Here is a 24,951-nt window from a genome sequence, read left to right on the forward strand (position 1 = left end):
TGTGTCAAGTCACTTTCTGATGATGTTTTCAGGATTCAATTAAATTACAGAAATCTTGCATTTTGAAATAAACTCAGTAAAATAAAGGCAAGAACACGCAAGTGCAATAAGCAGCTAATGAAACATGCTAAGTAATCCATTTATTCTGTTGGAGGAACCTTATCTGTTCATGACACAGATATTACCAAAACTTTGCTTTTGATTTGAAGGGCTCAAAATGTTTTTGACTCACCTCTAAAGGCTACCTCCTAAATTGACTGCATGGGTAATCTGGCCCCTTGAGTCAATGCTGTTTTCATGCTCTATAGTGTGATACCTAAGTGCTCAATCTATTTAATTTATTGAAAGGGAGGTGAAAACATAACATAAATGATCTCTGCACAGAAATACTCTAGGGAAGGAATTTTGCAGGCTTGGCTCTTGAAATCTAGCAGAAAAAATATTTACCATAGTATCTAGAAACGGAAATTGGGTAATGTCAGACTTAGGGAAAAAAAAACCAGGTATAATCTCTTTAAGCAGTAAAATAATTAACCTCCAAAGAATGTAATGAATTCTCCACAATGTGACATTCTAATTCCACGTTAGATGCTTCTGTAAATACATTTACAAAAGTAATGGGACGGATAAAAATTGAAATTTAGTTTGACGCAGAAGTGTAGGAAGTCTTGGAGGGCTCAGGCAAGGTGATCAAAAGTGTCCTGACATCATACCTAGAAATGGAGAGTGTGCTGCTTTCAGCTACTGCTTTAAGAAGTGTGTTGGAAAATCCCAGCTCTACAGAGGTGGGGCAACTGAGAGGCATTTTAAAAGATTTTATTCCGTTATCAGTCTCGTAGAAGGGTGAGACCTAAGAGATACAAAACTCAACGCCATTCTATCAGAAGCCAACCTATTTCCTGGTTCCCATACCTTATAAATGGTTTTTGGCCTATTAACTTCTGCCACACAATGCTGCTAATACTTCTAACAACAATCACCTATTATTTTACCCCATGTGGTCTTGCTACAATGCATCTTTAACAGTTCTAATTCTCCAAAATATCTGGTCTTTTTGCAAGGCCATCATTTGAAACTTGTTTCTAGTTCAATCCCTCTCTCAACAATATAATCTCTATTCCATGGCCTTTCTAAGTCAGCACACTTTATCTCAGAGTTTGCATACAAATGTACAAGACTCTGAGAGCTTTCAGTCAGACTTTGAGAATCCTTTACAAATCCATTTCTCACATCATGCAAATTGCATGGTCAACTTGAAGAGAAGCTTCCAGCATGGGAAAACTACCCATTGCCACTGTATGGAAGGATGGTTTCTTAATCCACTTCCAAGATTTCCAGTTTCAGGATGCATGTTACGTTTAAGACAGACTCGTGAGCTAATTACCAGTTTGCTCAGCAGTCTTGCCCCAGCTACAGCAATACAGCTGAACCCACCTACAAAGCCTGAACACATTTTTCCATGCTAGCAGTTACTTTTTAATGCTCTCACAGCCTTTCTGGCTCCCCCTCTTTTCTTGACATAAATGTGTTCTTCAATAACAGGAGAATTCCAGAGAAAGTCTGAAGTACTACTTTTCCATTGGAATCAGCACTTCTTATTGGAAAGATGGCTGAGCTTTCTAATCCACACTCATCCTGTCAACCAGCGTGCCGTCCCAGTGTCTGTCAGTCTGCTTTTGGCCACAGCCAGCTTTTCCACCACCACAGAAAAGAACATGTCCTTGAACACGAGGCTTCTCCAAACACGGCTGCCATTAGCAAGACTGCGATTTACATTAAGACAGACTTCCATAAAAGCAAGCTCAAAAATAGAACTATGAACAAACATAGCAGCTTCAGCTTCGTATCTGCTCCATAGCTCCATCAGGAAAATATTCTGAATTACACCAAGAAAGTATGCATTAAAAATAGTTTAAAAGATACAAATGTTTTTCTGGCTCCCACAACCTTGCCCTGCTCTTCTTCCCAAAAGAAGAGGCTAGAACATGTAAGAATCAAGCGATTCTCCTCCTAAGCAGGAGGATTTAACATTGCTTAATACTACTGCTCAGCACTACTTAGTAATAGCCTCAGGGCAACACGTAAGTATTGAGTGCAAAGAACTGTATCTCTCTTGCAAAGCCTCCCATTTCTGTCTCTCCCACTTTGCTGCTTTTCTGCAGACAGAACAGCACAATGCAGTGAGAGATGAAGACCTGCCACTCTGCTGCCACAGCCACTTATCATTTAATTCAGATGTTTGCTTCTGTAGACATTTCCAAAGTAAGCCTCCAGGCTGGCATTATTTTACGCAGAAACTTAACTATGTAGCTCAGCTCACCACTCCTTAGACCAGTCAGACAGAAAGCCCTTCTCCAAAGGCTGCTGCCTCCTGTTTCCCCTTTTAATTAAACATGTAACCTTACACAGGAACAGATCCTCCACTCAAAAGAAAAAAGGACATCACAGACTTCAGTGAGACCGGGACAGTAATTTGCCGCTGCACCTACTGAAAAGACAAGCACACGTGGCAGCAGAATTCCTCAAATAGTGTTAATATAGACTTGTATCACTTGAATTTGGCCCATAATATCTAGACTTAAATTAACAGCTTCAGAGAAAAACACACACAAAAAAAAAAAAAAAGGCAAAGCCACAATGATGCTTCAAAGCTTAAAATTTTTCAAGCCAGCAGCAGGTATGTTCAGATCTGACTTCATGCAGGATGCACACCTTTGCAAAGGAATGGGACAGTGTCTTGGGGCATCAAACACTGAAAAAGATTTTGCTAGGTGAACATTCCTCCTTCTTGTCCAGTGGGGAGGAAGACCAAAGCTCTCTTACTTAATTTGTCCATGTCCACGCACACTAGCATGAGTCCTGGTGGCTTTCAGGTAAGCAGAACAGTTTCACTGTGTAGGTCCCAGCTACTCTTGACACAGCACAGATCCCCTCCTCATCCTGTGAAACTGGCTGCAGCCCAAGTGCTTTCCTCTCCTTCCTTGTATGTGCCACATCAGAGCAGCAGGCAAAGGTCATATCCTCCTGGACTCAACGTAATATTGCAACAGGAATTTGTTTCCCAGCATCTACAACCCTCTTCTGAAGCTAAGTATCTCTTATTAAACTGGGCTTAAATGGCTAAGTATGCAGACTGCTCCATGTATATGATATATATGTATATATATATGATCTGTACCAATGCGGCTCAGTGGCCTCACCACAGTGAGGACAGCACAAAAGAAGGGGAATAAACCCAGGGGCAGGAAACTGAACTAATACTAAAATGCTCGAGAGAAGAAAGCTACTCTTTTGAGGAAATACTGCTTCTTCATTCTTCATTCCTGTTTCTTTCTCTTAATTTATTTTCCTTTTTTTTTTTTTTTTTTTTTAATAGTGCTGCTCATTACAGTAGTTTTCATGGATCCTCCACTGCTGAGAATTGGTTGGCAAATGGGTGTTTTTTACCTGGATTCCTCTATATCCTGGGCAGTCAGCCATGAGAACAAAAGAAATCACTCATTTCCATTAGTGGCTGGCAATGAGACTGCATCCCTTCATCTGGATTTAGACTTCACTGTACAATCTAGTCATTTGTGACTGCCAGGGCTTAATTACTGCAGTAACATGAAACTGCAAAACTTACAAAACTGAAGTATAAAAAACAGCAGCTGATTGCTGAATTGTAGGCACACCCAAGGGTGTTTGATATCCCAAAGCTCTGCTCCTGCCAGGGTGGAAATCCTCTGGAGACCCAGCTTGGCTTGTGTGCAGCAATGTAAGTGTTTGGGTTGGGAAGCACAAACAGCCCTGCTGAAGTGCAGGTCTTCTCAACTCTCCAGCATAATCTCCTTAGGCACAGAGAGACAGGACGCTTTCACAGTGATCTTCAAAAGCTTAGGGAATATTTGGATGACTTTCTAAATGGAGAGTTCTCACCAGTTAAATACTCAAGCCTGTTCTAAGAGCAGGAGAGTTGTGTCTCCAACAAGTTAAATGGAGGTTCGGGGAACAATACTGTAAAATTAATGATCTTATTCAGATAAGTCTACTTTTAAAAAACTCCAAAAAAAACCAAAACCCGAAAACCATCCAACCAAACCCCACAAAAACACAGGTTGTAGAGATGAGCAGTATATACACCTAGGGAACATGCTGAGGATGCAGCAGTTTGGAAAGGAACAGGACAGAAGGGATACAGGGAATGCTTACTACCTAAAGCAAGGGCACGTCTACATCTGCACTGTAGTGCTCACTTCTGGTCATTCTCCCTTGAAAGGAATACTGGGGAAATCAAAACAATTCTAGCTTAGGGAAGTTACTTCACTGGGAAATTTTCAGTTTACAACACTTGAAAAAATATGGTGAATTTTCTTAAAGGGAAAATGAATAAAAGAAGACATGACATACAAATATAAAAATTGCTGTAGAGAGTTACACTGGGCACCAATTATGAATTTACTTTCTTGTAATCCACAAGGAAGTACTCAACAAAATGGAAGTTCAAAATAAACAAAAAAAGGAGTGTGCAAAATTAAAATACACCTAACTAACATGCAAAAATCACTGCTAGAAACGTGACAGGGAAACATGAGTGTTAGAGGACTGTGAAAAAAGATGGCTATTTACCCAGAAGATTAAATACCCACAGTCACCCAGGAAATACATGCAAGGCACACTGTTGGAAAGCAGGCCTCTGTCACAAAAGCCAGTTACTGCACAGGATGAATCTCCAAGAAAAAATGGCTGACAAATATAATTTGAAGGCAGGAAGTAAACTGCAGACACATTCTTTGGTTTAGAAATCACATACATTAAAAATGCCTACAGACATCCAACAGCTCCTTGTGAGACAGTCTTTATATTCTGGTTAGCAAAAGTAAAATATTCTTTGTATTTTCATCTGGAATTGAACACAGCATTACATATTTATCAATCTTTCAGTGTTCACCTTTGAATGTAAATAGCTGAGTAGAAAAAGGAGCAGCAAAAAGAAACAATTCACTGATTTCCTAAATGCCAGCACTACTTCACAACGAAAAAATATCTTATTGTTTATAGATGCCTATTTTTACTTTGCTTTTACAAATCAGCCTGCCTGTAGATCCAAGAAGTGGATTGGACCATGCCTCTTAGGACTTGCCCAGCCCTCTAATTCTAAAGGGGGAATATTTTTCTGGTTTTGTTTTCCTCTCCTCTCCCTGCTTCCCACTATCTCTTCTAGCATCCTCTCACTCCCCTTTCTGGCTTGATTTGTGTTACACTCTGCTATTAGAACTCCCATAGAAATGGGGCTGAAATCTCTGAAATGCTTCCTTTTTGTTATGCCCCACTGGTTTCAGACTAGAATTACTCTTCATTCAGCTGATAAGCATTAGGAATTAAAAAAAGCCCTCAAAGAATTCACTCACATTTCCAGAGCACTCAGTAAAAGCACAGAGATGTTCTCATGGAATAGACTGCAGTCAGACAGCCCTTGTAGCAACAGTGGGACTTTGGTAGCTGTGGCTGCTGCAGTGGAAGCTTTCCACAGCAATGTTCTGTCAATGCCAGCTGGGATTTTATCACTACAAACTCAGTCATTTATGCCCTGCTATGACCTGTTATAACTCTTGCAGAGCCAGATCCCTCAATGTCACGTTCTCTACCTGTGGCTGATCTGTTCAATGAGAGACCTGTTTTTTAAAAATTCAGAAGTCCAAATTAATAGTACAGGTATAAAATGGCAGTAAATCAGCAGCAAAACGTGACAAGACAAAAGTGCAGAATAATCTCTCATGTTAGAGCCAGACATCAGCTGTGAGCTGCCTTCCCTCCCCATTGGAAGGAGGCTTGGTGCTGTACCTGGGTAAGGATGCATACTGCCTTTCCACCCCCTCAAAGTGAAGATTGTAGGAGCTTCCATCTGGACCTTTTCCAGGCACCTGTGGAGAGGAGAGTAATTAGAGATGAAGATCAATTATGCAGCCCAGCTACTAACAATGCATCTCAAAACGATAAGCAGAGAACACATGATGCTGCAACATGCCAAAATCAACAAAAGAAAGGCAGGGGCTCAAAGAAGCTTCAAATCCCATACATAATCTTATCACTGCTAACAAGAAAGGCTTCTGTATCAAGGAAATGTTCAGAGCAGGTACAATCTTCAGCACCTTTCCCTCATCTGCCTACTAGCTGGGATACTCTCTCTGGCCTTTCTCCTGGAATTCTGTAACATGAGGACATCATCTAACTAAGTACACCCCTTCTGATTACAGTGGCATAACTACCTGAATCAAAGCTAACATCTTAGTACCAAGTCTGCCTTTATCCCCTCCACTAACTTGTTTTGTTTAAGCATAAAATACAATACAAACAGGTTTTCTTTCATTCTTAACACGAATCCAGAAACTTTCCCTAACACCACTGCAAAGCTAAGTATCCAGCTGGGAGTTAAGTGCATTTATGATGCTCTGGTGCCATTTCAAAAGTGCAGTGTTAGTGCACTCAGACAAAATGCCAGCACTACTTGGTTTGTGTTCAAGATGGCAACTGGCATTGGCTGAGGAGCACAATTCTATCAGGAAGGCTCCAACCGGTACCAAACGGTGAACTTCAATGCTTTTAGCACACAGGAGCTCTCCCAATTTCACTCAATGCCTGCTGATGGCCCAAAGTGTTAAGAGCCTTGTTAAAATGGAGCTATTAGTCTTTCCTTCCATAAATGGAGGAGGCTCTGACTGCCTTCAGTGTTTCCTGCATTAGTATGTATTCCTATTCCGGTGCTGCTAGAATCAGCAGTTTTATAAAGCAATATACTAAGAGGCCATTTAAAATCCCCTTCCCCTTTTACAGATTAATAGCAGAAAGGAAGATTTAATGCCTTTTCAAACATTTTTAACAATTCATTAAAAAGAAAGTAATAAATCACATAAAGGTTTTGGCACATGCCCGATTAGAAAAAAGATAAAACAAAAATTAACATGTTTTTTGCATTCTACAGGTTCAAGTACATTTCTGTCAGTCCTGTAATTTATGCACAATACACCATTTTCACTGAAGAGATGTATAAACCACTGCAATGAGAAAAGTTGTGCATTCAGGTGTATTAAGTGTTATCTACCTTTACAAAGCATTTCTGTGTACATTACATAAACCGAGTCCTGTGCAAAGAGAGGCAGTATCATTTGGAGCTATTAGGTAGGCTCAGAAATTATTCCAGACGAATTTTGTTATATACCTTGGCACTCATCAAACATCCAAGATACTTGCAAATGAAAAAAAATATTTAGTGCAGGCCTCTTGCAAGCTTCCTTTATCTCATTCAAAACAGAAAGGCATCCTCACAGAACTGTTTGCCACAAGGAAAAAACACCTCTGATTTGAAATGACCCATGCTTTAGCAGCACCTGACTTTGGATGAACAAAAAATAACAATAATTGCCCTACATTTCAAAAAGAGGGCAGTAGGCTAAAGGGATCATTCATTCATTTTTTCCACCAGAAAAAGTAACATGCAGAGAGACTTTATAGAGTCACTTAGGTGAAGAGTCACAGCCACTTTGGCTGTACTTACACTACTAATTTCATCAGGTTCATAATTTCCCTTAAGTTCCCAAGTACACTGGTAAGAGAAGACCCTCCAGATTTCTCCTGAAGATGAATGAGGGGAAAAGAAACAAATGTATAATCTGGTCTCTCACCATAAAAACATGTAGTTTTTTATTGTCTACCTGTGCAGCTGTAGATAGGTTATTAATTACATGCATGAGTCTGGTAGTGGTGTGAGTTTCCTGCACTCTCACACCTAAAGGGAGTAACAGCAGCCAGGCAACATGAAAAAACACAAACACTCAGAATTGTGCCAGCATAAAGCAGTAATCCCAAAACTTATACCAACCACCAAAAGTAAAAAAATATTTACATCACAAGGCCTTTTTAAAGCCTGAAAACACCCCTTTTTTGATGATTTCCTGCAGACCAAATAGAAGGCAATAGCCCCTGCCAGGTCTGTTTGTATATATGATTTGAGAGACAGTTACCATAGAAACACCCTGGTGGCGGATGCACAATTTTGCTAATTTGGATCATCGAGCGGCTGAGTCTCCACACCCTATATAAAACCCCCAATGCATTGGAAAAGCATGCTCTGGCTCTGCACAGCTAATTAAAGGCTCAGCCATTCCTTCTGATTTTCTTTCTCCATCTGTCCATGCGACAGTAAAAGTGTATCATCACTCAGCCTGGAGTGCCAAAATGGTGCCTGGAATAAAATACTACCCTGATGAAAAGAGAAATTGTGAAAATAGAAACACCTCCTTAGTAGAAGTTATTTATGTTTCAGAAAGAGTCAAAGCAAAGGGTTCCTCTGCTGCCTTCTACAGCAAACTAAGCTAAAAATCGGTGTGAAATGTACTAATTAGTAAGATCAAAATATTTCAAGTTCTCCTCCTTTCCTAAAACAGGACATATGCAGCTGGCCCTCAGACTAGGTGTGGAAGTCTTAACACAGTTAATAATCACAACATATTTAGGTGAAGAAACAGTAACAATCTTAATAAAACAGGATTAAAACCTGGAAGTCCTGTCAGAGCCAAATGGATGGTGACCATGAGGTGACCAGCAAGGGAGCTGACAGAAGGTGCAGTGCTCGGTTGAGTCCCTACAGATGCAGCTGGAATAGCTTAGGAGACCAACACTCCAATCAATAGAGAATACAACAGCAGGTGAAATACACATTTCACAAATGTATGGTAACCTACAACAGAAAAAATGATCCAAAATATGCTCCTGTATTTTTACGGTTTAAATTAACAACATCAACTAAAATAAGTGGCATCATTATGAACAGTTCATCTCTTAAAAGCAGCCTCAACTAACAAGCAAAACATGAATATGCAAAAATAACGGGCAGAGATAAACACAGAAACAGCCATCATCCTATCAGTGCAATTAAAAGGGCAGCATGTTTAAATCAAGGAAAGAAAACACTATCTTTATCAAAAAACAACAGCAAACAATTCATGAAATGTAACTGTTGCAAAGTATTGGTATGGTCAAGGCCTTTGTGGAATGTAAAACTAATAAACCGGATACTAATATGAATCAAACCAACTAACATCCAGTTAACAGGAGACAGCAAAGCCTTTGGCAGGTGGAAGAAAGGCAAGACCTGAGTGCTGAATGGGAGAGCAGAACCTCTGTATCAGCAAGCTGTTCTCCTAATTGTCCCTTTGGGAATACCAGTCACAGCAGTGGCCACACTCAGAGACAAGATAGCAGAAAAACTGGCAAGACACTGTCTCCATATAACTCAACGCCTTCATGGTCAGGATTTTCTGTGTGCCAGAGAGGTGTTTTTTACACATGGCTAGTTAATGTTTCTGTTGTTTAAGTCTCTCTTTTTAGAAACAATAATTTTCACTAGCTAACAAGATTTCTGTGACAGAAAGGTATCTCCAGAAAATATCCTGTGACACCTCTGCATCCTTAACTAAACCCCTGCCAGTTCCCAGCAGAAGAACCAGGCTGGTAGAAGTGTAGAACGAAAGGACAGTATAGATCAAACCAGAAACAAGTATCTTAGAGCGTTCAAACACCTGCAAATAAATTTTAAGTTATAAATAGAGTATACCTGTGAGCAGGTGTCTTGAGTAAGTCTGGAATTTGCCTACAGGAGAATTCTGCTGTTGCAGAATAACAATTCTTTAAGGGAAGAGAAAGGATTTATTTAGTCCTGAAGCTCCTGACTATCTTGAAAACTGTACAGAAAAGCGCATGGGACTGTGTTTTTTCCCTGGGAGATCCTGCATTTCATTCACCCTCACCTGCTTTATACTGCCTTCCTCTTGGAGCATTTGCTAAAGGCTACAATGCTAGCTGCTAGCAGGAAAGCCTCTCTTTCTCCTTCCTTATGGGTCAAGGTGTAAGGGGTTGGACAAATGCTGTGGTACAAAAAATAACAACTATAGCAATCTTTTTTGAAGTTTAAGCTACATGAAACCAGAATTGACTTCTTCTTGTGCATCCACACACAGCTCAAGGTGAGAGCTACCACACTGCAAATAGAAATCAGCAACAACTCCTTGTCCCTACCAGCAGAATTCAGCAGGACAGTGCGTTTTTGCCTGGGGCTCTACTTCTTCTCACAGATTGCCACCTGACTCCCTGCTCAAGGTCCATCCTGAGTGAAGCCAGCACAGTGAAAACCCAAGACCATGCATACTGCTTGTAAGGAAAATAAATGATGCAGAGACATTTTCAGGTTGGCTGTCTCATAAACTTGCACTTACTGTTCCCTCTCCTACAGGTATTTAGACTTGCTTATAGTAACTTCATCATCATTGCAGTGGTCAGTCGGTGAAAAAAATTCTTTCAAAACTTTTTTAATCAGCTACTCTTCTGCTCAGAGTCAAAAGTTTCCCACTGTTAAAAAAGAATCATATACAGTGGATGTTGAATTCAGGATTACTAATTCTTCAATCATATGCCAAGCATTGCTGTCCTTTTACTTTTTAGCCCTTTTTTTCCTGACTTATGAACAATAAGCATCCTCCAAACATTTCAATTACCATTAAGATCAGAAAGAAAATTTGGACAGTGTGCTGCCCACTAGGTAAGCAGCAATAATATAACTTCCTCAAGGCTGATGGGATTTTAGCTACATGTTTGTGAATCCAGGGCAAAACACTGCTGACCCCACTTGAGCTACACCTGACTGATTTAAAATTATGGGAGATGAGGAAAAGCTTATGAAGATAGGAGTCCTGGGACTCCTAACTTTTTCACTTATTCACTGTGTATGCTCAGAAAAGTCACTTGAGCTTGTGCACTGTGGTTTTCTACCCATAAGAATGGCAGGATACTACCACTGTATTTTATACAACTGACATGCACTATAAGACAGGAGACAGCCCAGGAAGGCTGCAGAGTGACGCTTCTGCTCTGCCATCAATCCAAGTGCTTTGAAAATGCCACCCAGTTCTGCTTTTTGCCTGAAAGTCTGTGTATAAACATGACACATAGAACTGCTGCATTGCTTAGTGCATTTTTCAATAGTCTTGTGATCATCTGCTAAAGGACTTGATTCAGATGCTGGTTTGACCTCTGTTCTCAAAGCTCTTCTTTTGTCTGTGAGCGTTTCTAATCACATGGGTTGAGATTCAGCATGCCAAAAAGAGCTGTGGTATAACGGAATTTGCCCTTTAACCTTCAGGTCTCCCCTCTGCTGAGACACAGTTGGTTTTTGTTTTCAATTAAGTGAAAACTGAAGAAAAATGGAGAGGTAAAAGTGGATTTATTCCCCACCCTAGTCTCAATGCTTCATACACAGGTGAAGCATCAAAATGAACCCACTTATTTTTTGCATTTCAACTCTGTCTGGTTCTGGGAAGTGCAAGTGAAATTTAAGAGCACAATTTGACTTGCTAACACTTTCTTTAGCTGCTGAAACAGAAGCAGGTGATATAAGGCCCATGAAATGGATGGTCATGTGAAATGGAGGAAGTTGATAGATGGGGTCTTCTTAATTCCTTACTGCTGTGATATCCTCATTACCCAACCCTCGGAGAGCTCCAGCATTTCTACAGAAAGCAAGGTATCTTCCATCCAGTTTTTTTAATGTTTTGCATCAAAAGGTAAAGATTAAAAATTCTACCACTGTCTACAATTCAAAAGAATTTTTCTGATGTTTTCCATACATACACAAAGAGGGATATATTTTGCTTTCCTAGTTTTGCAATGAAAGTTGAAACAGTGATTTTGCGTTATTATAACACTCATCATTTCTCCCTCTAATTTAGATGGTTTTTAATAAAGCTCCATTGATTCCTCTGAAAGAAATCCCTCCTGGCAAAAGCAGAACACACATGCTGATTGCTAAATATGCAGCAATTATCATATTCAGCGGCGCACTTTAATATCTTATTTATAGATGTATCTATCTATAATTTGCTTTAATTAAGTTGCATTGATTTTAATGGCAGAAGTAGTCCTCGAAGAGGAGTCTAATGTTCTATGAGCCCATTGGTACTGCTTTACCATTGTTTGGATATAAGACAGCACCTTTAATACTTCTTTTTGATATTCTTGTGCTTTTCTTCTTGGCTGTAATGGCAAGCCAAGATGATGTTCCAGAGGAACTCTTAAAACCACCTCCACCACTGAAGAGAAAGAGCACTTTCAGCTTCCCTGTTACAAATTTGTTTGTTACAAACAAACTTATTCCCAAGAGTAAGGAAGGAAGCAGTATCTTCCCAGCAGATCCTGAGACACCTTGCTTTTCTGTTCCTGCTCCATTTTACAGATATCGCGGGACTACAATTGTCAGAGGTTCTCAAATCATGGACCAATGTCTTCAAGTTTGTTTTGGTAGTGTGGCAAATGAACTTTTTTATGTTTGTGTCAACAAAAAATACAGGTTAAATAATTTGGAAAGAAGTCACAACCTCGCAATCTCCTCAAGTTCTGCTTTCTGGGCTCAGTCCCAGGGAATGTTATGCTTTCTTTTTGTTAAGCACACACTTACTTTAAGCATTTTATACTAATCTGGTTTTGAGATTATTCCAAAGAACACTTGATGCTATTAGAACTGTGACTGAGTTGGTCAAAAAATGTCTTGGAAGAACAAAAGCAAGGTATTGTTCACTAGGAGAGTCACACAGCCTTGGTTTCTGCTGGGTGCCACCACATACACTGGCCATGATTCAGGAAAGCATGCTAAATACTGAGGGGGGTTTTGTTTTAATTTCAATAGCATCTGATTCCTCTTGGAGGCATTCCCAAAGCTAACATACACCTGCATCTCTCGGTGCCTCTATCTCCTTTTTGAGCAAAAATACACAGGAAGAACATTTAGCTCTCTGTATCCTGAACATGTCTTCACACATTTGAATACAGCATTCTAGTGATGACGATTTTGGCATCCTCATCTCTCAAGTAAATCTGTAAGATATTACTGGTTCATATCAACTGAGACTCTGTCTCAGAGACTACCAAGGTAGCTTTATAACATTACTTATGCAGATCTTAATATATCATTCCCTGTTAGTATTTTTTTTTCCAAGTGAAAAGTAAGTGTTGGCTTTTTAAATCACTGCCTTTTGGAATATATCAGCACTAATTTCATAAGAATTGTTCATGTTAAAATGCAAGGGCATGATCTCAAAGAAAAAGCACCAAAGTAGCTATGCAAGTACATTTTCAGTTTCTGGTCATCATTTTTCATTCACTGATTATCACTCAAGTGTTGATTAATAGTTATGTTCATGCTGCTAGAATGCATTTCCCTTGGATGAGAAAAACACCCTTGTCCAAAGGAAAAAAGAGATAGTAATCAAACCGACCTTCCTCTTCCCTATAAGAAACACACACTCCAGAGTCACTGATGATCTTGGTTTTGCTGTTGAATAGGTTTGAAGATTTTCACTTAGAAAATCAGCTGTATGCAATCAGAACACTACTTGGTTGGTCCGATTGCAAGGCAATTAAATGCTCCCCTTCTGCCTGTCTCTCTCTACAGATACATACATATACATACACATGCTCACACACAAATGTACATACTCAGAGTCACTTGTCCCTTCTCCCTATGCAATGAACACCAGGAACACTGAAAACAGCAGTGTTCCATGGTGGAATTAAGCAAGGCTGATTATCTCAGGATTTACTTTTCCTCCTCAGTAATGCCCTACCTCTTGTTCAAGGAGGTGAAACTAATGGTTTAGATTTAGAGGGAGCAGAAAATTCTCTATAAAGGCAATAGACTGAGGGAAATACAAACACAGATGGGAACTTTAAAAGGGAAACAGGCTGTTCTCATAACAGTTTAAAAACATGGCAATTGCCTTAGTTTTGTAGAAAACAAGCTCTCAGCATTTGCTGTATCTTGCAACACTAAAGAGAGAGAAAACAGCAAAGATGGAGGTGCAGCCAGAACTGCAAAGTGTTTTTACACAGTCCCACAAAGAAAATACTCTGCTTTCTGAACCCTCGCTCTGTGATCCCCCAATCCCTGGTGCTGGAGAACTATGGTTTCCTTTGACCAAGCAAAATGAGATAATTTCCTGGCCTGTGCCTGTCTCTGTGGGTGGCTTCCTTTTCCATTATTTGTATAATATGTTTTGGTTAATTCTATCTCTTAATTGTCTTTAATGAGCACCAGATTTGCAACACCCTCACTTGCAAACCTACTCTCAAATTAGAGGCAAATAGAAGTTTCCCTTGAGTTGAGAGAAAAATCTTAAAAGCAGCAAAACAAAAAACCAAAAAACCCACAGCACCCATCAGCATTGATTCTTTCCTACTGCAAGGAGGCATTTCAATTGCTCTTCCCCTGAACCAGGCCAAAGTAATTAATCTCTTCCCAGCCACTAAAGAGAATAACTTAACCTGTCACAGAGATACACTTGTGATGCAATATACAGCATACTAATCCATATGTATGGATACATTTCTAAAGCAGGTCTCCTTTAGTAGTTCTACAATACTGTGTGTAATTCCTCTCCCTCCATGAAACCAGACCTCTGCTTTAGCCTGTTTGAAACTAAGCTGCTTCTTGTTCCTCTCAGTCTTGCATTCTTTGCTTCTCTTCTCACTGTAATTAGTTTACAAGACTACTTATCCAGATGATTACTGCTTTTAAATGACAGTCGTCTTTTCTTTTACTCCAGTTCATTGTTGTGTATCATTTTTTCTTGCTATCTGAATACCCAGTTCTCTAAAGCATTTTCTCATTATGTTATCTCCTGATATGAGGCATTTTGAAATACTTCATGAGAGACATTGTATGAATTGAATTGAATTGAATTTTCTCTCAAAGTCAGGCTTTCAGCATCTTTCTCTAGCTAAGTCAGCAGAGTTCTTGGCACCAATGCCAGGGTGTAATGGCCATGCTTTGCAGCTCAGCTATGAGCTTGTGTTCTTTTTAGGGAAAATGAAATGACAGTGTCAGTACCTGGAAAGCAAACAGAGGACAGATCAATAATTCCATTTAAAATGAGGGTGGCAAAATGAAAATGTTTGGTGTATTTTTGAGTGTTTTAATGCACACATTGAGATAACACTATTTTGCTGTGTCTACCTACATCTGGTGTTGGTGCTGAATGTGTACACAGGAGGTATATGCATGTGTATGTCAGAGAAGAAAAGGAGGGAAGGGGGAAATAGCAGGGCATGGAACTAAATTGCAGAGCAAGTAGTGGAAATAGACAGTGAAAAGCTTCCTGCAGGCAGGCGGCTTCACAGGGGAGAGCAAGCCTTTCATTGTCTATAAAATCATGCCTTGCTGGAGGTCCTCAAGAGTAGAAGGGATAGCACCTAGAGGCACTAAATCTCTCACTGTTGTATTATTGCATTCTATGCACTTAGCTACTGTACAAACCAGCACACCGCTTCAAGAAAAGAAAAGGAGGAAGAAGGGGGAAAATGACCAGAGGGGAGAAAAGGAAGACAGCAGTAAAACTGGAAAACAACCCCCTGCCACAGCTCTCCCCAAGAATACTTCACATCAAAGAAAAGCTGCAGAGTAAATCGTCACGGAGTTAAAAGTTAACTTCAACTCCTTCCATTGTGATTTGACACCACTATGGAACAGTACTCCTAGAATTTGAATGGTTAGTCTGTAGCACAGGGTATTAAATCCACCTTAATCCTGTTAAACATAGATGCCAATAAAGAGCGGCGCTCTCTCAATGGCATCGTGACAAAAGCTCTCCACACTGCTAATTCAATATGGTTAACAAAAAAAAGAAAAAAAAAAACAAACAAACAAAAAAGGCAAAAAAAAAACCCCACCAAAAAAACAACCAAAAAACAACCAAAAAAAACCCCAGAAATAAAAAAAAAAGAAAAAAAACCAAACAAACAAACAAAAAAAAAAAACAAAACCAAAAAAACAAAACCCAAAACTCCTCCCCAAACCTGGATTAATACTGAGCAAAAAACATCAGCATAAGCAGGCTTAGAGACAGGAATTGCTTTCCATATGCTATGGCATCAGGTTCCTCCGGATCTTCAGATACCAGCCTGTAAATGTTACAGACATTGTTTCTCCTGCTTGCAACTGCTGTTGGGTGGTGACCTTCTTTGCTTGCTGATACCAATTTAGCAGTTGGTACAGTTTTTCTGTGATTTGGTACTGTCTGTTGTTTGCTGGTACCAGATGGATACCAGATGGGTAACTGTGGGCAATGGTTCCTCTGTGTTCCAATCCCAAAAATCACTGCCTATAGGGTCAGTCTTGTCAGTTGACTCCTAAGTCGCACTTCAAAGCAGTATTCTGAAAAACCTCAACATCTGTTCCTTACTCCTAATGACCTTAAAAAAATGTTGCAGACATACTTTCCTTTAGCCAGGAGTTACTGTGCATCTGCAGGAAAAAACACAACCTTACAGATGCTCACAGCCATCAAATTCACTCTCGCTAATGGCAGCTCCAGGAGCCACCACCTCAACTCTGAAAGTCAGCACCGACTGTGAAGTATAATCAATATTTTTTTTCTGTGGTAGCTCCAAAATGTAGGAGTTCAGAGATATTTCAAGGCATTTTTCAAAAAAGTACTTTCAGCAGTGAAGGGAAAGAACAAGAAAAAATAAAAAAAGTGGCTTTGAAAAGCAGCAGGGATACCTGAGGGCTAAGTTTAAAGCATGGAGGGAAAGCAAGAAAAGATAAAGTGATGGAAGAGATCTGTTAACTATTAATTTCTGATTGGTCTTTCAAACTGTTGACCTAGCTGTCAAACAATAGACAGGAGCTGAGAGGTCAGTTAATGGAGTTGAATATTGCCTATTGCAGTTACCTCCTATGTTATTCCATACAACTGCTTTTGTCTCTAAGAACATAAAAAAAGTTCATTTAGGACAGTACGTAAGTATTTTGGTAAATTCTCTGTATGTGCTAGAGCAGAATGCTGTCTGCAGAAAAATATAGCTGACATCAAAGCATGTTCCCCACCCCCTGTCTTGCTTCATGGAGAAGTTATGATAAACAGGTTATGTGTTCCCTAAGGTTACCATGGAAACTCATTCTTTTCAGGCCATCATTTGCAAAGGTAAAATTTGCATTAAAATGTGATGGAATTTGATTTTGTGCATGTGTGTGTGAAACTCAAGTGGGGTCATGCTACCACGCAGTATAGCTGTTATTTCAAACCCAGGAGCATACGCTTAAGAGAGAGATCTATTAATCCGTGTAAACACCTCAGTGACCAAATTACAGTTTAATTGCCAATTTGACAAGTATCTTCCTAGCAAATTAAGAGAAATACATTAAAAATTAGCTTCAAACGCAAATGTAAATGTTCATGCTGATCCACTGGTGAGTATCACTAGATAGCATTTTGCTAAATTCCCCTATAATCATTGCGCAGGAAAGGGTGAATTTAGATTGTCAGAATGACTTTGTTTTGATGACGGCAGACCAGGGATGGAAGGCACAGGCAAGTATTAAAATTATAAATTTTTATCTTATCATGAAGAAGTTCTCATCAAATTATGACCTATAGAATATAATTTAATATAACCATGCTTAATGCATTACAAGAAACTCTTGAATCCAAGTGACTCCCTTCATTTTGAGTCACACAGTAACTTCAAACTTTCACTCTAGGTATCTGCTACTCTGACTTTTCTTGGAATAGCTGATGGTGGAAAGCATAATCTGATCCAGGCTTCCCTAGGGTCTGGGTTCCTACAGAGATACTGCCATTGTTTGTTGTCACGTGCAGCACTGGCATTCCTAACACAGAAGGGCATTATTTGCAATCATACTGTTGACAATCATTATTCCAGCCTAGCAAGAAAGTGGATGAATGGGCTAATCTAGAAGGACCTTATAACTGGTGACCAGACTGCACTGTAGAGGAGATACCAGTCCTGCTGCTCAGTTGTATGCATTCACAACTTACATGCTAAATTTGATATACTACTTTATGAAATCTATGCTACTCTGGGTTATTCACATATTATCTGTCCTGAGCAGCAGAACACCCTTGGAGGCAGTAGGGTCAGAACTCTTATTTCTGCTTGCAAGGCAGACATTCCAATATCACCTGGATTACAGAAGACTCAATAACTCCTATCATACAGGACTTACGACACACCGTTCAGCTGGAATGACACTACTTAATATTGGACAACATGGCATTTAACACAACAGTCAGGCCATTTGATGAAGCAAAAGCAGCAAAAACACAGGCAGAAGTATGTGTTATGCTTGCTTTCTTAGTGTTTAGCATCCAAACACTTGTTTAATATAAAAAAATTCCCTTGATTAGTGTCTCAAAAACACTCCAAGAAAATAAAATCAAAATCAACCCTTCAGATTAGGCTGCATGGTGCCATTCTGCATTGGTAAATTTCTGCTTACAAATCCAACTTACTAAACCAAGCAAGAACACTAAAGAAGTTTTAAAAAAACAAGCATGAACATTAAAGAAGTTTTAAAAATGAAGTTTCAAAAAACCAAATAAAAACAAAGATTAAATTGATTACTAACTTTTGCAGAACTTCTCAAAACAGCACATTTGATAGAAGGAATGTGTTCCAAGTCAGATTCTGTACGGAACAAGAAGGAAGACACTAGTGCTCCCTTTCCCAGTATTTTTAAGAGTCAGATTTAGAGCCGAACATTGAAGAGAGCTGGCCTTGAGCAGAACAGTCAAAGTCATGTTCAGCACCAGCCTTATGGGGTAAAAGCAGTTCTCTCTTCCCATATTTTGTACTTTTTAATGCAGTCTTGATATTAGATTAGCATCTGCACTACAGACCTTAGACTGGGAACTAATAAAGTTATCCACCTAATCTCTCCATGTCTGAATCACTGACTTTCATTTTAATTTAAAATAATTATAGTAATGTCCCCTGTTTGTGAGAAAAATAGGGCCTTTTTATATTCACAGATAATTGCTTAAATCCAACATCAGTGATACATTCTAATTACTTTTCACACCTTGGCTGTGAAAAAATCTTGAACTTTTTAGTGTTTTTCTAACTGCAAGACAACAATGTAGCCAGAGCACTGACACCCTGACTGCTGAAGACTGCACCTAGGACGGAATTTAACAAGCAGTTCTGCTAATGCATTTTGCAGCGAGGAACTTCAGCAAAACTCAAGAAGACACAAGGCCTCCACCTCTTGCACTGCAGGAATGAGAAGTGCTGCAAGTTAAGAAGAACTCAATCCAGAAATCAAAAGTAATGAAAAGTCCATTATTTCAGTTGGCTTCTGTCACATACTTATAACTATATCAAATACAAGATCTGGGCTCTCTAACAGCCTCAATGACATAGTTGTATTACTTGACCCAGCTTCTTTCAAGCTCAACCCTTGACCCTCAAGTTCTGCACACACTGGGCAATCACTGAACAAATTTTGCAGTCCTTTCTCCAAACCACTCTCTGGTTTAGCAGGATATTAACCCTAGCAGGCAGGGCTGGACAGTGACCAGCATCTTCAGGAAAGGGGGTGCTGTCTGGAACAACAGTAGCCACACAACTCTTTGGATCATAGGTATGTTTTAGGGAGATTTCTTTTTAATCAGCAACAGCGAACATGAACATGACCCAGGGAAATTAAGTTGTAAGAATTGAAAAAGAAGTCAACCATGTCAGCATCTATTTGACAAATGCACCGGATACCTGGTAGTAAAGGCCAAAGCTTGTGCCTGAAGGGGATCAGGTTTGAGGCCTGATTTCAGGCCTGATCCAATAAATACCTAAGTGCATGCTTAGCTTCAGACATGAATTTCAGTGGCATAACAGATTTGTCTTGTGATTAAAAAATGAGTGTTGTAACTGGGGCCCCCTTCCAGAAGTTGAAGCAGGCCTCTTACTAATGGCCTGAGGAAGAGGAGGTCAGTTTAAAAGGAAGTCTACTTTCCCCCTCCCCCACAGCCCGACCCAGGAGCAGCTGTATCTGATTCTATTGGTGTATGGGACACTGAGCTGCTGGGGGTCAGGACCAAGCTGTCACAGAGCAGTATCACTGAGGCTAAGTACGGGAGGGAAAGCTCAGGGTGCAAAGTACTGGCTTTGGCAGCCCCACGTGCGAAGGCTCGGTGTTAAAATCTCAGTCCTCTTCCAGCTTCCCCATGTGACGCTGGCCTGAGATTCGGCAGAGTGTGCACACATGCTCAGGGAAAGTGGCCACACAGTCCCCTGTCTACAGAGTGACCAACAAGGAGACAGAAACTTGTTGAAGTTATAGGTTATAGGCAAGTTATAAGTTATAGGCAAGCTCCTATACTGGCAGGAGCTTGCCAAACTCAAAGCAAACTGCAAAGACTCAGCTACTTTTGAGGACTGCAGTCAAGCCAGATCACAGCTAGCTCCAGAAAGGCTATTTGTGCCCATTTTCCCTGCCCCACATAATAAAAAGCCAAGAGATAAAAGCTGCAGAGCTGTGGGCTATATGCTCAAACACAGTAAATGTTCAGCATACTAAACTGCATGGATTACCTCCTCACAGACTCTCCTCATCAATATAATTATCAGTTAGATACTTGTTTCTTGCCTCCCTTAACATACTGGCAAATTAGGCAAAATGTATACAATGGAAAACCTCTAGGGCCTTTCATATCATATCAAGCTGATCCATGGCAGCTGTCATGATCTCTGCAATGCCCCACTCAAATTCTCCATTTGGGCAACATCAGAAGAACCTCTCCTAACTGCAAGGGACATGATTGCTGGCACATTTGGAATCTCTCAGTATTGTGAGCCTGCAAGGACAGCCACAGCCTGGCAGCACCGCATGTTTTTGTCTGATTTCTTCCAGCAACTTGTATGAAATAAGAGAAATGCTTAGTGTTTGTCTTCCTCAGAATAACCCCCCTGCACTGAAAAACAACAAAACCCAGCTGTATGCAGAGGCACCTTGTGGAATAGATGGCACAATGAATTTCTGGAATTCACATAATATTGCAGGGTATAAACAGTACCAATGAGCTTTGATAAGATGACATATGGCACCAGAACTGTTTCCCCTGGTAAATGAGAGCATGTACAAAGTGTATGCATGAAGACATGAGCATTTCAGACTCTTTTCTGGTTCAGATAATCTGTGCCAAATCTAACCTTTGTATAAGTAGGAGTCATTCCAAACAAGTTATAGAAGTCACTCTTTATTACTAGTATTAATGGAATTGAATTTGGCTCTTCTTGCATGAGCCACTTGGAATAGTTTATTTTTCACATGAGGTTTGGCGGGGATTTCTCCCAAATAATTTCCCCCCAAAACTACCTCCAAAAGCTGGCCTGTAAATTTCAAAAACACTCTGCTTAGTTAGAAGAGCTCTGTACAATGCATCCCAATCTGAAAGCTTCATTAAGCAGAGATAATTTGGAACCATAAAAAGTTCTTGATCAGCAAATTAATTGTAGATTCTAATAAAATGTTTTGAGTACTCTCTTAATTAGCATTCTAACAACAAATACTTCAAATCTGTATTTTTCAAAGCAGCTATACTTTAAATATAATTGTATTTTTCTCTTTTTATTTTCTCTTTATTTAATGTTTTCTACAAATAGTCTGTGGACTCGGAAAGTCTGGAATTTGCATCAGTTTCTGCTATATGGTTTCACATAAAATTGTCAGCTTCACCCATTGCGCTAGAAGACAGGAATGTTACTATTCTAGAAGTTGGAATTCTGGTTTCTAACCATAGTCCAACACAAACGTTTGTGTGTTTTAGGAACCTAACCTATTTGAAATGCAACATCTTGAACATGGAATTAATTGATCATGAAAAGTACAAACAGCTCCTTATTCATCCTGAAGGAAGCACAGAACCCTTTGACACATTATGGAAAAATAATGCAGTTATTAATGCTCCTTTCTTTGTTCTCGTTGATTTTTAGGCTTGGAATCCTGCCAGGCACACAATAAAGTACGTGGCCTTTAACACACACAGGCATGATTCTTTCTTCCTACTCTCAACTGGGAACTGACAAAACTCAGTACATGACAGGTTTGTTTCAATTGAAATGTTCACAGCCAGTATCCAAAGACAGGTTTTCTTGTATCTTTAAGTTATTTACAAGGTTGCAAATCCTATCTGCAAATAAGGAAATGGCTTTTACAAACAATTAACCCAAGGTTCTTTATGGTGAAGCTGCTGTGGTCACTAACAGGTGAAGAACTATTTGCAATGTGGCTGGTGTTACATGCAGTCCTTGAAAGTACATTAAAAAGATAAAGTTTCAAGGATTTACTGCCATCCTGAAGGAAAGAATTGATGTTTTAAGTAACTGGATTTGTACAAAGTCTGTAAGACAATCCAAGTAAATCCTCAAATAGATGATTAATTCCTCATTATTTAAATGCCCTTAAATACAAGTGCAGATGCTAACTGCATGGCTTTCTCTTGACAGCTCCTTAGCTATTTCTCATGATCTGCTATTAGGCTGTGACTCTAAAGCTCTGAAAAAGACTGCCTGTAAAAAACTCTTCCAGCTTCTAGAGAGACTAAGTTCTTGCAGCTCATTCTTACACAGCTCTTTCAGAGTCTGACTGATACTGCAGCTATGACAATAGTACACAAACATCTGCCTCAGCTGGGAGACCTGGATTAGGTTTTTATTGGGTATTTTCATGAATGCTTTGAATATCTGATGTCCCACTAAGACATGAGCATGTATGCACATGCCTAAACCCTTTTTAGAGCTGATACATCCCAATATTCCCTAGCTGTCAGAAAATTTTAGAGTAATCTCGTTTTACACTGACAACAAAAGGCATTAATTTTCCTAGACAATATTTATACTTATTATCAGCCTGTCCTTTGGCTAACTAGCTGAGGTTTACTTTAAGTCTTGTGATCCACCATATAGAATTTGTTTTATCATTTATCCTAGTTATAAACCTGAAAAGAAGGGGTGGATGATTGGGAGGTGGTGGAGAAAGTCCAAAGGATGAAAAACTTGACAACAAACCAAAGCACAATGGAATTGGAAAAGAATTTTAAAGGGTCTGGCTCTATAGCAGAGAGAGTGCTATATACATTTGTCTGTTTATGGAGACTCACTAAACTGAATTATTCAGTTTCTTACAAAAAGAAAAGGAACATACTGCGGGGAAGAGAAAGCAGAATGAAGGTGCAAGAGAGCAAAAAATTCATCCAGCAGCAGATGAGAAGAACAGAGGAGAACTGGAAAATGGATGCAGGGGGGAAGAATGGATGATGAGAGAATAGCAGGCCTATTTAAAATGAGTTTTTGACCTTATTTTTAAAACATTTATGGATCCCAATTGCCTGTCATGAGATCATTTTCCCTTACAATGCTAGCTTTTCAGCCGGCTCTGCACTTTAACTTGATTTATCCTACTTAAAAAAAGTAGATTGTTAGAAATACCCCTTCTATTAGAAATTCTGTCCCATTACAGTGTCAACTAAAGGCCACTTGTCAATGTCAGCTCTATCAGATAGAAATTTGCCTCATGAGTTCTCAGATTCTATTTTGGAGGACAAGACCCACGGTCCATTTTTGAGGCTGCTGATTTGCGATGGGATAGCGTCTTCCCAAATTAGCCTCTGCTTTTCCCAACTTATCTGCATATGTCATGGGATGGTGGGAAGTGATTACAGCAGCTGCTGTACATTAGAAAGACATCTTATGGGAAAGTTGGCTTAGGTAAAACAGTTGACTGACAAAAGTAAGGAAAGGACTAATCGAGTCTTAAAATACAGAGACCCAGCATCTCTTTTCCAGCTGCTTCCCTGGTGCTATAACCTCCTGTGGGAAGAAAGAAAACTTCTATCAGAAAGTTTTCCTCCTCTTCAGCTGTCTGTTGTCTCTTTTAAAAATGACTTGACATCCTGAAGATTGGAGTAAGTTTTTATTTGTTCGTAATTATGCAATTAGTCATCAGCATATTTCTTCACTGATAGGTAAAGGTGGGAAAAATATCAGCTGTTGTTCAATCTGTGTTACCACAGTACTGCTGAGGGTCAGCTGCCCGAGGAGGGAATGATGGCATTGCTTCAAAGCTATCTTGAGGACTCTCCTGGCAAGATGCTTTGAGACCTTTTTTTTCTTTTTAATATTTTTATTCTATTTTTGTTCCTTCTTTTCTGTTTCTGCAGATTGTAACATAGGTATTTTAAGGGTAAAACTACATGCAGAAGCAGAATTTTCAGCCATGAGTCCAAAGACAGCAAGCTGTGGCTGCGGTATTTTCCAGACTAAAAGACAGTTCCTATGAAAGCATGGCTGGATGGATCAATGGATGATATTGTTGTAATGAAGAGACTAGAAGTCTTTGAAGTTTATAAACTACTTCAACAAGAAGAACTGTTGCAGCAACAAATTTCAGAGTACTAATGCCCTCAAGGTAAACTCTGATTTTTGAGCAGACTGCCATTCCTCACAACAAAACAAAAAAATATTCTGCACTGGAAGGACAAAAAGCAACAATGCTGGTGCCACTATTATGAATCGTTTAATGATTAAGGTATTTTAAGCACCCTTTCAGGTGCTTTGACTAAGGACAACAGGCCTCACAAGAAAAGCAAATCAGTAATCTCTGGGCATAATACCTAACAGGAAAGGCTTATAGAGGATTACCTAGAAGAAACCTTTGTGAATCTTGTGAAACTACGCTGAATTGTAAATCTCCACCTCATCTGAGCATTAATAAAGTTTTATCAGTTTCAGATAAGAAGTAGAAATTCTCAGGCTGCTCAAGAGGTAGCACTGACCCAGTCTGAGGCCTGTCAGGACACTTATCATGACACAGAATTTCAACAGGAAGACACATTTGATGCATATTCTTATTTTAGTTTACAAAAGCAATCCAGAAGAAGAATGGCAGGTACATTGACTCACAAATTTGGGTCACAAAATTTAAGGCAGTGGATTAAACTTGACTGCTTTAAGGAAAGAATTACTTTGCTGAAGATGACATTTTAGGTAATTGAAATAGAATAATATATACAACAACAGTTTTGGAGTTAATGAACAAATATATATGATAATTTATGTAAAAACACCCTTTTA

General features: G+C 39.5%; 1 protein-coding gene across 3 annotated transcripts in view; it reads right to left on the reverse strand.

Annotated features, from left to right (window-relative positions):
• The window catches only part of PARD3B (par-3 family cell polarity regulator beta), a 396,105-nt gene that overhangs the window by 25,328 nt on the left and 345,826 nt on the right, over positions 1-24,951 (reverse strand). For all 3 annotated transcript variants that reach the window (XM_053947862.1, XM_053947861.1, XM_053947860.1), the window contains one exon: positions 5,824-5,903. In XM_053947862.1, the coding sequence (XP_053803837.1) occupies positions 5,824-5,903 (80 nt within the window). The remainder of the gene's footprint in view (positions 1-5,823; positions 5,904-24,951) is intronic.

This window comes from Vidua chalybeata, chromosome 7 (genome assembly GCF_026979565.1).
Source record: "Vidua chalybeata isolate OUT-0048 chromosome 7, bVidCha1 merged haplotype, whole genome shotgun sequence".
Lineage (NCBI taxonomy): Eukaryota > Metazoa > Chordata > Aves > Passeriformes > Viduidae > Vidua > Vidua chalybeata.